General features: G+C 46.1%; 1 protein-coding gene across 3 annotated transcripts in view; it reads left to right on the top strand.

The window, feature by feature from the left end:
- The window catches only part of BRSK2 (BR serine/threonine kinase 2), a 762518-nt gene that overhangs the window by 488707 nt on the left and 258500 nt on the right, over positions 1 to 15311 (top strand). For all 3 annotated transcript variants that reach the window (XM_078682762.1, XM_078682764.1, XM_078682763.1), the window contains exon 4: positions 11633 to 11773. In XM_078682762.1, the coding sequence (XP_078538888.1) occupies positions 11633 to 11773 (141 nt within the window). The remainder of the gene's footprint in view (positions 1 to 11632; positions 11774 to 15311) is intronic.

Below are 15311 nucleotides of genomic sequence, written 5' to 3'. Positions count from 1 at the left end.
TGAGGCTTGAGTTTAAGCCACTAAGGATTATTGAACCTTCCATTTAGACGGTCATCAGGTAGAACAAGCATTTGCAATGCAAAAGGTCTCGTATTTACGCGAGTTTCAGCTAGTGGCATTGTAAATGACAATGCCTTTTATTCATGCTTTAAAAACTAAAACATAATTTAAAAGGCATTTTCATTTACAATGCCAATAGCTCGCGTAAATGCGATACCTAATGCATTGCAAATGCTTATTTTCACTCGCTCAGATTGCCCCTATGTCCCGTCCCCTTATGCAAGGGAGGGAGGGAGCAAAAAGATTAGGCGAGCGCAGACTGGCTGAGGGGAGGGAGTGGGCAGTGAAGAAGCCGAAGCTGCTCATGGTTCAGCATAGTGTCAAAGATGCGGCTGCTGTCCTTACTATGAAAGTTTTTTTTTTTTTTAAAGAAAGAGAGCGCAGCGCCAGCTTTAGAGACACTGTGCTCAGTATTAAAGTTTAAAAAAATTAAACTGAGTGCAGTTTCCCTGAAGTGGGCGCAAGCCACGCTCAGTAGTAAAGTTAAAAAAAAAAATACAACCGAGCGCGGTGTTACTGAAGCGGGCGCCGCACTCAGTATTAAAGTAGAAAAAATAATATTCGCGGTGTCCCTAAAGCGGGTGCCGCGCCCAGCATGCAAATACAAAAAAAAGCAGCCGCCATTGTCCCAGGTGTAAATAAATAAAATAGTGCTCACCCACTTACAATGCAGACCATGTAACAAGCCAAGTAAAAGGAGTCGTTATGGGTGGTAACAAATACAGACAAAGCGGCACCAAGGAGGGACTAACAAGCCTTTTTACAAATCGGAAGCAAGCATTTAAGAAGTACAATGACACAAGCCAATGACAAATATGGGCGGAGAGTGGGTTGGACTTCCACTTTATACTCTATAACAGCATGCCTTGCAGAGCGAGCAGCGCATGCGCGCTGCAGCTAGACTTGGCCTAAAAAGAGCAGAGCCTGAGGCCAGCTGAAAATTAAGCTGAAGACAAGAGATTGGACAAAGGATTAAGGAACAAGAGACATGCTTGAAATGTATACGCAAGGACAATATGGGACTGCTGCCAGAGACAGGTCTTGGGAGGTGAGACAAGATGGTACTAGATAAAGAAGGATGGTGCTGAAGACGAATGACAATTATATGCAGGAGTGAAATAAAGACTGAAACAAGAAAGATTTGAACCATACTCCATATGAGCCATTGGCAGCCAGGAAGGAACTGGAGACTGAGGTAGGTGGAGGAAAGACATTGAAGCTAAAGACAGAATGAAACGTGTCCCTCGATGAAACTGAAGTAGTAGCTAAGATGGTAATTTAACTAAAGTAAACTGCAGCCAACAGCAGTATTAAAATGGCACTGTAAATTGCCTGGAGATGAAGCCAGGATCAGCATACAGCTGGTGGTATCCTATCAGTAGAAGTAAATCAACAATGAAGAAAAAGTCTATCTGACCTGGTCCTCTTCATTTGTGTGATCATGCAACGCTCTGCTGGATCCTCAGACCGCAGTAATTTAACCTTCCTCTAAGAATAAAAGCCTTTTTCAATCCTGACCTGCAACCATCTACTCTGTAATTCCAGTACGAGGGCCACATCTTCTCCTGATTCACCCTCTGCTATTCCAGTGCTGGACCCCCACACAGTTCCACCAAGGCACGTCAAACTTGACCGGCAATATCTCACGTTTGACAGAAATTCTGACAGATTCTGATGAACAATGTCCCACAGATGCGCCGTAGACTTAGATATTAGAGCACCGTTTCATTCCATGCATCGATAACTAACTGCTGGGCAATGGAAAATGTCTACTGATCTCTAAGATGCATCAGGCAGTTTTATAAATTCAGTGTGATCCACCTATGTGACACCTAGAACATATGCCTACTGCGTATTAATTCTGACACTGCCACCTAACACGGGAACTGCCTAAAGACTATTCTGGGAAAATGTGATTAAAAGCTGAGCCAGTCTGTGTTGTAAACATTGCAATCAAATTGGAAATGCAACCAGATTTTTCATGACGCTATGAGGTCATATGAAAGGCAGTGAAAGCACTATCTCAATGCTTCTAACATAAATAACATATCCTGTTCGAGCCCTTGAACCAAGACACAGCTCTGTGAGTGTATCATAGAACTGATCTGCATCTCCCACTGCAGTTCTACTAGTGTAACATAGGTTTCCGCATTCTCATTGTCACCGTTGTAAATATAAAGGGAGCGCTTCAGTTTTGGCTCCACCCTACAGTATTAAGTACCGGTGTGTGATTCGATTTTTCAGTTCAGTGGTTTCACACTACACGGAAAATCAGAAGGTTGTTACCTTGTTGTGCTGATGTTGCTTGAGTCAACTGCCCTCCCCACATTCTACTGCTCCACCGCCAACCACAAACAGCACTTGATGCTCCATACTCTCACATGAAACCCCACAGGAGACACCCACCCACCTCAGTGAAGCCAGTACGTCATTTGGGAATACTAGATCTCAGCTAAGTGTCACCAGAGTACTCACTGCAACCAAATTGCAATGAGAGTGACACAGACGAGCTGGCAAAGCCTGTCCAGGTACAATATAATATTTGCAACTGGCCAATGTTGCACCTCTGGATGCTGCTGCCACAGACGGGACATTCCGACCACCTTGTGTCAGATCCAATTAAATCCCCACACAGCACATTGAAACATGGTGCCTGTGTGTCCCCCACTAAAATGAAGACCGAAACCTCAACACTGGAATCACTGAAACAAACACTGAGACCTTTACAAAGAAGGAGTTGAGCCAATCACCAGGACCTATACTTCCCACACTGAGGAAGAACCCTCTGACCCATATGGCGACAGCTGAAAACATTCCATGGTCTCCATGTGGCCCGGCCAGTTATTAATTCCAACATGGCCAAGACTGAGTTGAGCATTGGGCCTTAAATAAATCCAACTGAAACAAACACTGTTACCAGCCCATGGTGCAGTGAGACAATGACCCTGCATCTCAAACAGCCTACAATAGAAACAAGATCCTAGTGGAGCTGCAGTGCCCAACTCCTAGATCCCTAGTAGTGTAAATTCAGTAGCAGACCTCAAGAACTGCTGTGAAAGAGAAGGCAGGCCAATGGGTTGCTATATACCTCCAGTCAAAACCAGGCCTTGGAATTATCTGCACACAAGTCTACTACAGAACACACAGACATTTCACCTTTCCACTGTGACCCCCACAGGAAAGAGCCACAAGATACCCACTAACCACAGGCATTCCACAACACCATGATTCACAATCACTAACCTACAGTTGGTCCATCAAAGCGCAGTCTTGGAAGACATCTCTCTAGTAATACCTATCTGAAACTACATGGCAGTGGGACATCGCCTGAGAAAAGCGTGCCCCCTATAACCACACCAGGTCAGCACTCCCTAGCATCTGAAAGTCCACCCACTACACAGTACACAAAGACTTTGAGGCATGCATGCTCTCCAAAGATGGTTGCCTCCATTTGAGCCCCGCCTTTCCAAATGGTCTGTAATTAGCCATCACTAAAATGTCTGAGATTACACCAGCAGCTCGGTCACTAACACCACAGTCTAACATCCCCGGCCGCCCCCACCTTTAGCTTCACCTCGCTTCAGGAATGGTGGGAGTCAGTTTCTACTATGTCTGTGTCTACCAGCCAAAATTCAATCTCACCATGGCGAACTGAAGAACACTAGTGAAACCTCTAGTAAGGCCTGTGCTAGAGATACCAGAACGCTTCAGCACCACTTCCTACATGACTGCGGCTACCCAAAACAAAGCCCAAACCTTAGTTCCAATGGATTGGTGTATACTTCCACTTTGGGCTTTCCACGTCCGAGAAAAGGAAAGAATAGTGCGTAATCAGCTCAACCACGCTGCCATGATCTGTAATTCTGCTCCAGAACCTAGGCACATCTCCACATGTGCCATCGCCGCAATGCCGTAGCCGTGGTGTCATGGGCACGAATCCAAGCAAGGAATGTTGGCCCCATCGCCCCTAGTTTGAAGTAAAAGTCAACATTGGACTGCAGTGGGCCATCACACCGCTGGGCCTGATGCCTTCACCTACTGTCATACTGATAACTATGCGTCATGAAAGTGTTTTTGCAACACCACACCTCATCGAAGCCAACAAAAACCCCACTGGGCACTCACTGCTCACACAGTCGCCTCCAGCTTCCCTGAGACTGCTAACAGGAAGAGGGTCTCCACATATGATCAGGCTGGTCACTGCAGGACATCTCTTTCCGTGCAGTGCAGCCTAGGGTGGAGAGGATGGCAGTGCTGATTTCTGTGTGTGCAGGGTGGATTCCTGTCTGACCGAGGTTGGAGAAATATGTCGCGTGAATATATGATGTTACCACGAATACAAGTTCCACGCATGGCAATACCACGCGAATTTTAGTTCGCAAGTGGCTTTACCACGCTGGAATTTGCAACGAAGGATCATACCACGCATTTTTACGTCCTAAACACAAACACAAATGCTAAAGATTATTTTCTTACCTGACACCTTCCTGTCTTTCACCAGCAGCCCGTACCTTCCATCCACCATCGAAACAAGCGTGAAAACACGTCTGCCAAAATTAAAAAAGGACTGCCGTAACGGCACGTCTTTGGGGGAGGCACTTTCCTTTTACCTCAGTGCTACTGAAGTGCGTTTTTTTTTTTAAATGTAATTAACCCGCTCTGGAGGAAGCCGTCGACGCCTGCTCAATTAATTTAGGTTTTTCTTTGTCTAATTATCGTAAGCACTGGGAAAGGGAGCAGAGCTCAGGGCAGTAAACTGACACTCTGACGCCGTGTGTGGCATCCTCGTTGGTACTGAAGTGCGTTTTTTTAAATTTAATTAACCCGTTCCTTTTTTTTTTTTGGGGGGGGAGACCCCCCCAGGCCCCCCCCAGCCCCGTTCCTTTTTTTTTTTTCTGGGGGGGAGACCCCCCCAGGCCCCCCCCAGCCCCTCCCCCAGCCGACCCCCGCCAACCCCCCAATCCCCCTAGCCAGTACGTATATGCGTGGCAAAGACTGTCGTTGAAGGCATACGCGTGGAAAAGACGTTTGCGAGGTAAGTGCCTCGTAGTAAACGTCACGCGTAGAAAAGCCTTCGTTGAAAATGATGTTTCCCATGTCGCGTGGGTTGTTTGGAATCGAAAATGGCTCCAGATCACCGCCAAAAACACAGCAGAGGCTCGACAGCCGAGGACGCCGCGGCCCCCCCTTCACTTGCCGCACTCCCTTCACCCCCACACGGCGCACATACATCACGCCGGGGCAGCCATGCTGTGTTTAGGCATGCACGGCTTCACATTGCAAATTGCGTGTCAGGCAGCCGTGGAAAGCACCTTTCATCAGTAATAAATCAAAGGACCCCGGGAGGCAGATCTACAAGAAAACAAGACGGGGAGGGGGCGAGGACTGTGTGTGTGTATGTGGGAGGAGGACACCGACCACAACACACAGCAGCAAGAGCAGCATATGAATCTCACAGCAGTCATGCTGCAAAACACGAGCTCCCAGGGGTCCTGGAGCAGTGAGGAGGCAACTCTATGCACCACACTGCCCCCTTCTGTCCCTTCCCAGGGGCTTCTATCCCGGAGTCAAGCCACTGCCCCCTTCTGCCCCTTCCCAGGGGGTTCTACCCAGAGTCAAGTCACTGCCCCTTCTGCCCATTCCCAGAGGGTTTCTACCCCAGAGTCAAGCCACTGCTCCCTTCTGCCCATTCCCAGAGGGTTCTACCCAGAGTCAAGTCACTGCCCCCTTCTGCCCATTCCCAGAGGGTTTCTACCCCAGAGTCAAGCCACTGCCCCCTTCTGTCCCTTCCCAGGGGGTTCTACCCAGAGTCAAGTCACTGCCCCCTTCTGCCCATTCCCAGAGGGTTTCTACCCCAGAGTCAAGTCACTGCCCCCTTCTGTCCCTTCCCAGGGGGTTCTACCCAGAGTCAAGTCACTGCCCCCTTCTGCCCATTCCCAGGGGGTTCTACCCAGAGTCAAGTCACTGCCCCCTCTGCCCATTCCCAGAGGGTTTCTACCCCAGAGTCAAGCCACTGTCCCCTTCTTCCCCTTCCCAGGGGGTTCTACCCAGAGTCAAGTCACTGCCCCCTTCTGCCCATTCCCAGAGGGTTTCTACCCCAGAGTCAAGCCACTGCCCCCTTCTGCCCTTTCCCAGGGGGTTTCTATCCCAGAGTCAAGCCACTGTCCCCTTCTTCCCCTTCCCAGGGGGTTCTACACCAGAGTCAAGCCACTGCCCCCTTCTGTCTCTTTCCAGGGGGTTCTACCCCAGAGTCAAGCCACTGCCCCCTTCTGTCTCTTTCCAGGGGGTTCTACCCCAGAGTCAAGCCACTGCCCCCTTCTGTCTCTTTCCAGGGGGTTCTACCCCAGAGTCAAGCCACTGCCCCCTTCTGTCTCATTTCCAGGAGGCTCTACCCCAGAGTCAAGCCACTGCCCCCTTCTGTCTCTTTCCAGGAGGCTCTACCCAGAGTCAAGCCACTGCCCCCTTCTGCCTCTTTCCGGGAGGTTCTACCCGATAGTTAAGCCACTGCCCCTTCTGTATCTTTCCAGGAGGTTCTACCCCAGAGTCAAGCCACTGCCCCCTTCTGCCTCTTTCCGGGAGGTTCTACCCGATAGTTAAGCCACTGCCCCTTCTGTATCTTTCCAGGAGGTTCTACCCCAGAGATAAGCCACTGCCCCCTTCTGCCTCTTTCCGGGAGGTTCTACCCGATAGTTAAGCCACTGCCCCTTCTGCCTCTTTCCGGGAGGTTCTACCCCAGAGTTAAGCCACATGCAGAAGGTCAGTGTACCTAGATTTTGACTGACAGTCGCACTTTTCTAGCTGCAATGAACAGGTAATCCCCTGTCAGTCTAAGATTGACATATCTCACAGATGGTAGGAGTGCCATGCTTTGGCACTCATGAAAGTCTCTGTCTCTGGGGTGCCACCAGGATACTGATGGAGACCCGCTGCACTTGTAGGCTCACTTACACTTAAGAGAGTTTCTGCTGTACAAGGTCCATCCAAGGGCAATGTAGATCCAGGGGTCGGCTGAGTTACTCTGTCCCATGAAAGGGGATCACGAGGGATGGAATTTAGGTGTGACAAGTGCATATCCTCTTTGATATGCACAACACATAGGTGGACTCCCCTTACAAGCGGCGGATGCGAATGAGATCCACCCTTGTGTGGCAAGCTCCTACCTGGTCCATGGGTGCGAGCTGTAGGAGATACAACTGTGCTGGACACCACATCAATCACAATGATCATTGGCGAGTACACCAGCAAGACCAGAAAAAAGCTCTCAGCCACATAGCAGTGGATGGGAGAAGGGGGCGTTTGATCTCTGTTTTCTTTTCAACTGATCAAAACCCGAGCTAGTAAATAAACAGTTGTGTTTAGAAGGTAATTGATTTGCCCGTTCCTCCAAAGTGCCAATGCGGTCATTTGTGCACTGGTACAACCCTAAGCGTACATCAGTTCTCATGGTTGACACTTGAGAATGGAAGCAATGATGTATTTCTTTTACAAGATGTGTACAAAGCTGTTTCAGGCGTTTTTGTAGTTGCAGAAAAAGCTCACCCCTGATACTGTACTAATGAGACCCAAAGAAAAGCTCTGCTAATGAACTTCGACCTTGAGCTACGGTGATGCCTCCTGTAACGGTACTAATACCCTTATGCCGCTTACTTGAGTCATGGCCTGGAAACTCTCTCATATTCCCAAAATTAGAGAGAGAGGTCCTACTCACCACAGGGACAGGACACCATAAATAGGCACTTCTGTCAAAAGCAAGATCCCTTTGGGCTCCTTTTAAGCATACAGGTACACAATACTATCATGCATACACATTACAATCATACATGCATTATTAAAATCATCACCAAATAGAAACCAAAAGAATAATATAAAGAATGTCATATATTTATTATATATGATCCTTATAGGATTCAAAAATATAAAAAGTAATTTTGTTTAAAAAGCAAGTTTAATAAACAGATACATCATCAATATACTTTAAATTATCTCATTGATTAAAAACATATCTAAAAACAACCTGGTTCATCACTTTATCGCATTATTTTCTCCTAATTGAACCCGGTTAGTGCTTGGGGGCTCAATCAACACAAAGCGACATGTTTCGGTGGCATAGTGTGATTCACCACCTTCTTCAGGCTTATGTATACACAATTTAGTGTCTCCCAACACAATCCGAAAAATAGCACGTCAATATCCACAGAGATTTTTATCTCTTCCTCTGGTGTGGTTTCCTTTATTTCCGAGCAACACAGTATAATGAAAATGGGGGCGTGTACGTCCTCCCTTTCTTAATGTTTCTTTAGTTGATGTAGATAAATAAAGAAATAATGTGAATAAAAAAGGGTCAGACTTCACTAGTGCCCTTCGATAAAATTCAGCAGTGCATTACCACTGGAGCTATGGCGATAAATTCCTTATTTTATATATGCTCCCAAGAACTTTAACAAATCTTATAGCCCGAATTTGAGGAAGTTGAAGCGCGCCAGGAGACTTTTTAAGTACCGGCATTTCCAGCAGGAATCCCACACACTTGGAAGAGCTGTGTTAACCTCATCGCTGCGGCGGCTATTCCGCCGCAGCGCTAAGGGGGCGGGGAGGCCGCGCGGAGCGCCTATGCTGGTGACGGAACCGCTCCGTCACCAGCCGCGGTTGAGCTGTGCTCATGACGGAGCGGTTCTGTCATGGCCCCGCCCGCTTAATAGAACGCGCCGCGCAGGCGCGAAATCAGCGCCGCGCAGGCGCGTCGGGCTGGCCATGACGGAACCGCTCCGTCATCAGCACAGCGCCACCGCGGCTGATGACGGAGCGGTTCCATCATCAGCACGGAAAGGGTTAAAGTTCTTGAGGAGCATATATAAAATAAGGAATTTATCGCCATAGCTCCAGTGGTAATGCACTACTGAATTTTATCGAAGGGCACTAGTGAAGTTTGACCCGTTTTTATTCACATTATTTCATCATTCATCTACATCAACTAAAAAAGAATTAACAAAGGGATGACGTACACTCCCCCATTTTCTTTATACTGTGTGGCTCAGAAATAAAGGAAACCACACCAGAGGAAGAGATAGATCTCTCTGTGAACACTGACGTGCTATTTTTCGGATTGTGTTGGGAGACACTGAATTGTGTATACATAAGCCTGAAGAAGGTGGTGAATCAGACTATACCACCCAAACACGTCACTTTGTGTTGATTGAGCACCCAAGTACTAACCGGGTTCGATTAGGAGAAAATAATGCGATAAAGTGATGAACCAGGGTTATCAGCTTTAGTGCATATAGACTTGGTGTGCTCATTTGATATATCAAGTTTCTGATTTCTCTTATACTTGTCCTATTCTCCCAGGTTGTTTTTAAGATATGTTTTTAATCAATGTGATCATTTGAAGTATATTGATGATAAATATGTTTTTTAAACTCGCTTTTTAAACAAAATTTATTTTTATATTTTTGAATCCTATAAGGATCATATATAATAAATATATTTATTTATGTATTTATAAAGTATTATATAGAGCAAACTTGATCCCGAAGGATATCAGAGCGCTTCACAAATTGAGGGAATGAGGTAACATCCGTACGAGAGTCAAATGGGGAAAATACATAGAAAATTCAAAAATGTGCACAGGAAAGGACAATATAGGCATTGAAAGCATAATGGCAAGGGGAGCAAATACAGTAGAAAAATACCGGGTGACATCCATTCTTGGAGTAGATCCCGAGAACGCTCGTTGACAAGTACTCTTTTTGCGGAAGATCTGGGGTTTCAGGAGGAAGGAATTAGCACTCCTTGACAGTCTCCCCCCTCCGGATAGTTTTAACTTTTGCGCCAGGTAATTGGGGGTTTTGAAGTGGAGGGCTTTGTGTGATACGCATGCAATCTTTAGTTGAATTCTAGCTTCGTAGGGCAGCCAGTTTAGAGATTTTACGACCGGGGAGATGTGGGCATTTCGCTTGGTGCCCGTAATCAGTCGGGCCGCAGCGTTCAATGAAGCCTTTAGCGGAGCCAAAGTGTATTTGGGGAGGCCGTATAACGTAGCACTGCCATAGTCAAGCCTTGGTAGTACCAGCGCGTGGACCACCTGCTTGAAGTTGGCTTGAGGTAAGAAAGGTTTGAGGTTCCTGAGAGCTCTCAGAAGGTGGTTAGCTCCCTTACTTATGTTGCTGATGTGGGTCTTCAGTCTTCATATTCAGGTGTTTGTCCAAAGTGATTCCTAGCGATTTAGCTGAGTCATTGATGGGGGGGAGGAGCAGTGAAGGCTGTGAGTTGGGTCATCCAGAGGTCAAGGTTAGGAGTGTGTTTCGGGGGAGAGATAAGGAGGAATTCTGTTTTGGAGGCGTTTAGCAGGAGGTGGTTCTCAGTTAGCCAAGTTTGAGTAGTCAATAGGGTGGATTTGAGTGAAGTGATGTTGTCTGGGGAGGAGATTTTCAGGTAGAATTGGGTGTTGTCTGCATACATATGGAATCGAATGTCCAAGGATTTTAGTACAACAGCTAATGGTTCCAGAAACAAATTGAAGAGAATGGGAGATAAGAAGGATCCTTGTGGAACCCCCATGGTGACTGGGGATGGGTGGGAGAGAGAGTGGTTCGCCTTAACTCTTTGGGATCTGTGCTGGAGGAAGGACGAAAACCATTGCAGCACCTGCTACATTCTTTATATTATTCTTTTGGTTTCTATTTGGTGTTGATGATCTGAATAATACATATATGATTGTAATGTGTATGCATGATATTATTGCGTACCCGTATGCTTAAAAGGAGCCTAAAGGGATCTTGCTTTTGACAGAAGTGTCTCTCTGCTATTCCACAACTTTTACCCACAACCATCTCTGTCCAATGTACCTGAATGCTGACTTGCACCACTCTCTGCGTTTGTGATTGAACGGACAGAGCTGCTGACTTTGGAGCTGGGGAAACAGGTTCGAATCTCGGCATCGGCTCAACATCGTGTGATTCTGGGCAATTCACTTAATCTCCCCGTGCCTACCACAAAATGAATGTGTCCTTGTGTAACGTAACTGGTGCTCATGTAAAGCGCTCCAATATCTTTAGGTCGAGTTTGCACTATATAAAACTGCAAATAACCGAAGCACAGCTCTGTCATAGATGTCAGTCCTAGTAGGCTGTGAGAGAGACAGACAGACACAAACACACTCACCCCGTGCACCTCAGTGGGAATATGCAGTATTCCACCATCACGGTGAATGGATAATGCAGCAGCTCAAGTTCCCCACACCTGTGCATTGTACGTTTAAGTCCTTCATTTGATCCCAATGACTCTTGAACCTAATCGGATGTTAGTTTGCCCCACAATGCAGTTTTGCACAGGAGCCACGCATGTTGTGTACTTATTACACAATTTCTTTAAATCCTATAACTATGTCCAACATATGTCTCTCCTTGCATGGGTGAAGCAGAGATATATTGATTGCCAAGGGGAGATGGGTCATTTAGAGTGAAACTGATGCTCACTACTGAACACTTGTCGTTTCTAGATATTGCTGTAGTCTGGGAATGGCTTCAGGAAATTTTGTATGTTGACCACAAGTCTGCTTTTCTCTTCCCTCTAGATATTTGGTGTTGGAACACGTTTCTGGGGGTGAACTCTTTGACTATCTAGTGAAAAAAGGACGATTGACACCTAAAGAGGCCAGAAAGTTCTTCCGACAAATCATTTCAGCTTTAGATTTCTGCCACAGCCACTCAATATGGTGAGTTAAGCATAAGAGACACTTATTGCTGACGCAAACCTATCCCTTGAATCTCATTGAGTAAAGAATTTCAGCTTTCGCCTTCTACCATAACTCCATCCTAAAGAATATACTCTCTTAGTAACCTTCTGTGAAGGCTGTTTTTGTTTCTGATTAATAGGGCTAGAAACATTGAGAGGCAAATCTCTCTTGTTAAGCTACTGGACTATCATCACTGTGTAACCACCTGGGGCCAGTGGTCCCCGTACGACTTATCTGCTCAGAAGCAGCAAACAAAAGAGAATGGAGTTCATGGGAGTTATATGCTGTGTTATTGTTCTATTTAGCTATGACTTCATGTGGTGTTCTAACTTGGAGCTTTTAAGGTTGCTGCTCAGAAAGTGGTGAATAAAAGATCATGCATAGTGCTAGCCTGCTTTCTTGACATACAACCTCTCTTGATAAGCTACTCCACTATCATCACTGTGTAGCCACATGGGGTTCCACTGCTCTTCTTGCCTAGCTGGTTGTCTTCTCTCAGGCCGCACTTCCAGGCAGCACATGGATGGAGATCCTTAGAGCCTCAGGCATAGCCTCACCAATAGTTCTGCATGCACAGTACAGTGTCACTTTTGAACTTGCCTGTGTGGTAAGCGTACATCTTTTGTTCAATGTAGTTTATTCAGTAACCCACTGCCAAACACACTGATTATATCATTCAATTATTCAGTAAAAGTCAATCGGCCTGGTCGAATCTGCATACTTTTTGTCATTGTTGAGTTGCCATATGTCTGTTTAAAAATCTAAATCCAGTTGTGCTGCTGATCAGATGGCCTGTGTACTTCTAACATGCAGTTACTTAGGCCTGCCTCAAGGAGGCGCTGCTGGGCAGATTTGATGAATTTCCGTTTAGTGAAGCTGCCTGTGTGGGAAGATTTGTTGACACCCAAGACAACAAAGGAGGAAGAAGACCTAAGAGGTGTTTTTTTTCCGATTGGTGGGCATCCATACTCCCTCTTCCTCTCTGTCTATCACTCTCATTCTCAATCCCAACCATTCTCTTTCACTCCCTACTTCTCACACATTACTGATGCTACTGGACTTAACATAACATAGCGGTCCACTCTCTCGGGGTGTAGTAACGATGTATTCGAAAAAATTATAATTGCCATCATCCAGGAAACAAAGGAATTGTTGCTTGTCCAGGGTTTCCCCACAAGTACAATATCAAGGGGGTCCCTTCTTTACCCAGCAATTAGATAAGGGAGTATTGGATGTGGCGTCTCGGTGGACCAGGGACCATACAGCTAAACTATAATAATAAATAGAATTTTTTAGGACCACCGGAAAAATGGACTGGACGGGCCTGCTGGTACAAACAGCTGTAGACCTTCTTCCCCACGAAAGCTTGAGCAGACGTGGAGATGCTGCCAACAGTTCAATAAGGAGAGTCAGTTTTTACAAATGCATCTCAGAAAATCAAGAGCCACCCCTGAATGTGGACACAGAAGAAAAAGGAGGGCAAGAAATATGTAGAGCAGAGAGGTAACAAAGTCATTCAGTATCAATATAAGTTTTGCCACCAGCAAAGACCTTTTGATTTGACTAAAATAACGCATGAAATGTACTTACTGGAGCTTTCAGCCATTCCTCCTAATTCATTGGTTCTTGCTGTTTCATCCACGTTTGCCTTCCGCCCCCTCTAGCATACAGCATGGGGCACTGGGTCAGCCGCTTCATCAGTTGGCTAAATCCACTAGATCCTCACACAAAGAGGTTCCCTTCAGTGCCAGTGACTACCATGGAAATGTATGTTTTTTTTAGTCTAAACTTATTTTTAGTAATTATTTATATTGGTGAGGGTTTGGCAGCTCTTACAACAAAAAGGGTTACAAAAACCATAACAAAATAAGCATTGACAAAGCCAAAATACTGGCAGCCAACATCAGACCTATTAGCTTTGCCAATGTTTATATTCAGAATGCAGTTTGCAGCACTGAACAGTGTGTGTCTTGGGAGAGCAGAATAAACACTATTTTCACTAGCCCTTCTACGCTGTTGGTCTCCTGCCAGAGTCGGTGAAAGGAATATTGTGCTGTGTTACTGAGGAAGTCTGAACATGTCTTGAGAGTCCAGAGATCCTGTGAAAGTCTAGACTTGCATCATTTAATTTCCTGCCGCCAAAGCTCTTGTTTTTCCTGACATAATGCTGGTCTGATTCATCTATTTTTTATGAGCTTATTGGTATTTCAATAAAGAAACAAATGCTAGTACCATGGACTTCCACAGGGGTAGAGGGCAAAACTGTCACATAACCGTGCGCGTGTGGCTGCCTGCAAACAAATCACCAAAGTAAACACTCGTGTGCTACCTTTGGGTACATTGTGCTTCCTGGCATTGTTTCCTTGTATTTTTAAATAACCTAGATAAGCTCATGTAACCTGTATATTGTCTTCAAGCAGGACGACAGTCAGGATTTTGTTTACCTGACTTGTAAGGGAGACATTCTCACCTGCTAAGGCCTCAAATAATGGTGCCATTTAGTGGTACAGGAGCATTCAGTATACCAGGTGAGCCTGGCATCCTCTGTGCGTGAAGCTGTGGGTGCCTGGCCTCTTGTTGTGGGTGTGTCCTATGGTTGGATGTAGGACAACCCTAATGCCACTACAGCTTACCTTCTCCCAAAAAGGTGGACAGCCACATTTCATACACTGAAGGTGTGTCTCCATGTAGCCATCACTAATGATATCGCTGTAATAAGTTTATGTTCAGCATCTTTGATGCCAGTTCTGAACTGCATTAAGAGTAAGTGGGGCTTCAGCCCGCTTTCACACTGTTTTTAGTTTCCTGAGATAATTCCTGAAGGGTTTACTAGCTCCCAAGTCAGTCGGCCACCTGACCCTGAGGCTGTTCCCCCTGGTCCACAGTGTAGGTCAGAGGTCGGAGAACACAAAGTACAGAGACAGCACCTGGTCATGTTTCTCGGAGTTGGACTGTGTGAGGCGCCTGCAGTCCTTAGACTGCCTTCCCTAACCAAGAAAGTTGCTGGTGTTGTTGTGTGTGGTCCTGGGCAACCGAGATCACATGACATGGGGGTGTGCTCTTGTTGCTTATTTGTGGAAAACTGCTGTTCTGCCTCTGATGTACCACGTGCTGGCACCAGAACCCCAGATGTCTTCACTAGGCCAAAGCCAAGTGAAATATGTATGTACAATCGCCATTGTAAGTTTTCTGCTTAAAATCGACAAGCTCCAGACTGTTCAGTGGGATAAATTTGCAAAGAGAGTCGCCTAGGGTCCACCAGAGCATTAATGTGTGAATGGAACATTCTTTGATCTGTCTGGACTTCGCAGGGGGTGAGTTACTTTGCAATGAAGTCAACAAATGTAACCTGCTTGCTGGAGGTTGTCAAGGCGCTTCCGAAACCTGCTAGCACCCTTCAGTTATTCACCGACCTTATCTTGAGTTTGTCTAAAATTTCACATAAAATGTGGCCTCAAGGTTTACTTTTTAGAAGTCCACCATTATGTTATCCCTGTCTGAAGCGTGTGAACTAAGG

Source organism: Lissotriton helveticus, chromosome 3_1 (genome assembly GCF_964261635.1).
Source record: "Lissotriton helveticus chromosome 3_1, aLisHel1.1, whole genome shotgun sequence".
In the NCBI taxonomy this organism is placed as follows: Eukaryota; Metazoa; Chordata; class Amphibia; order Caudata; family Salamandridae; genus Lissotriton; species Lissotriton helveticus.
This window is presented reverse-complemented; position numbering and strand designations above follow the sequence as displayed.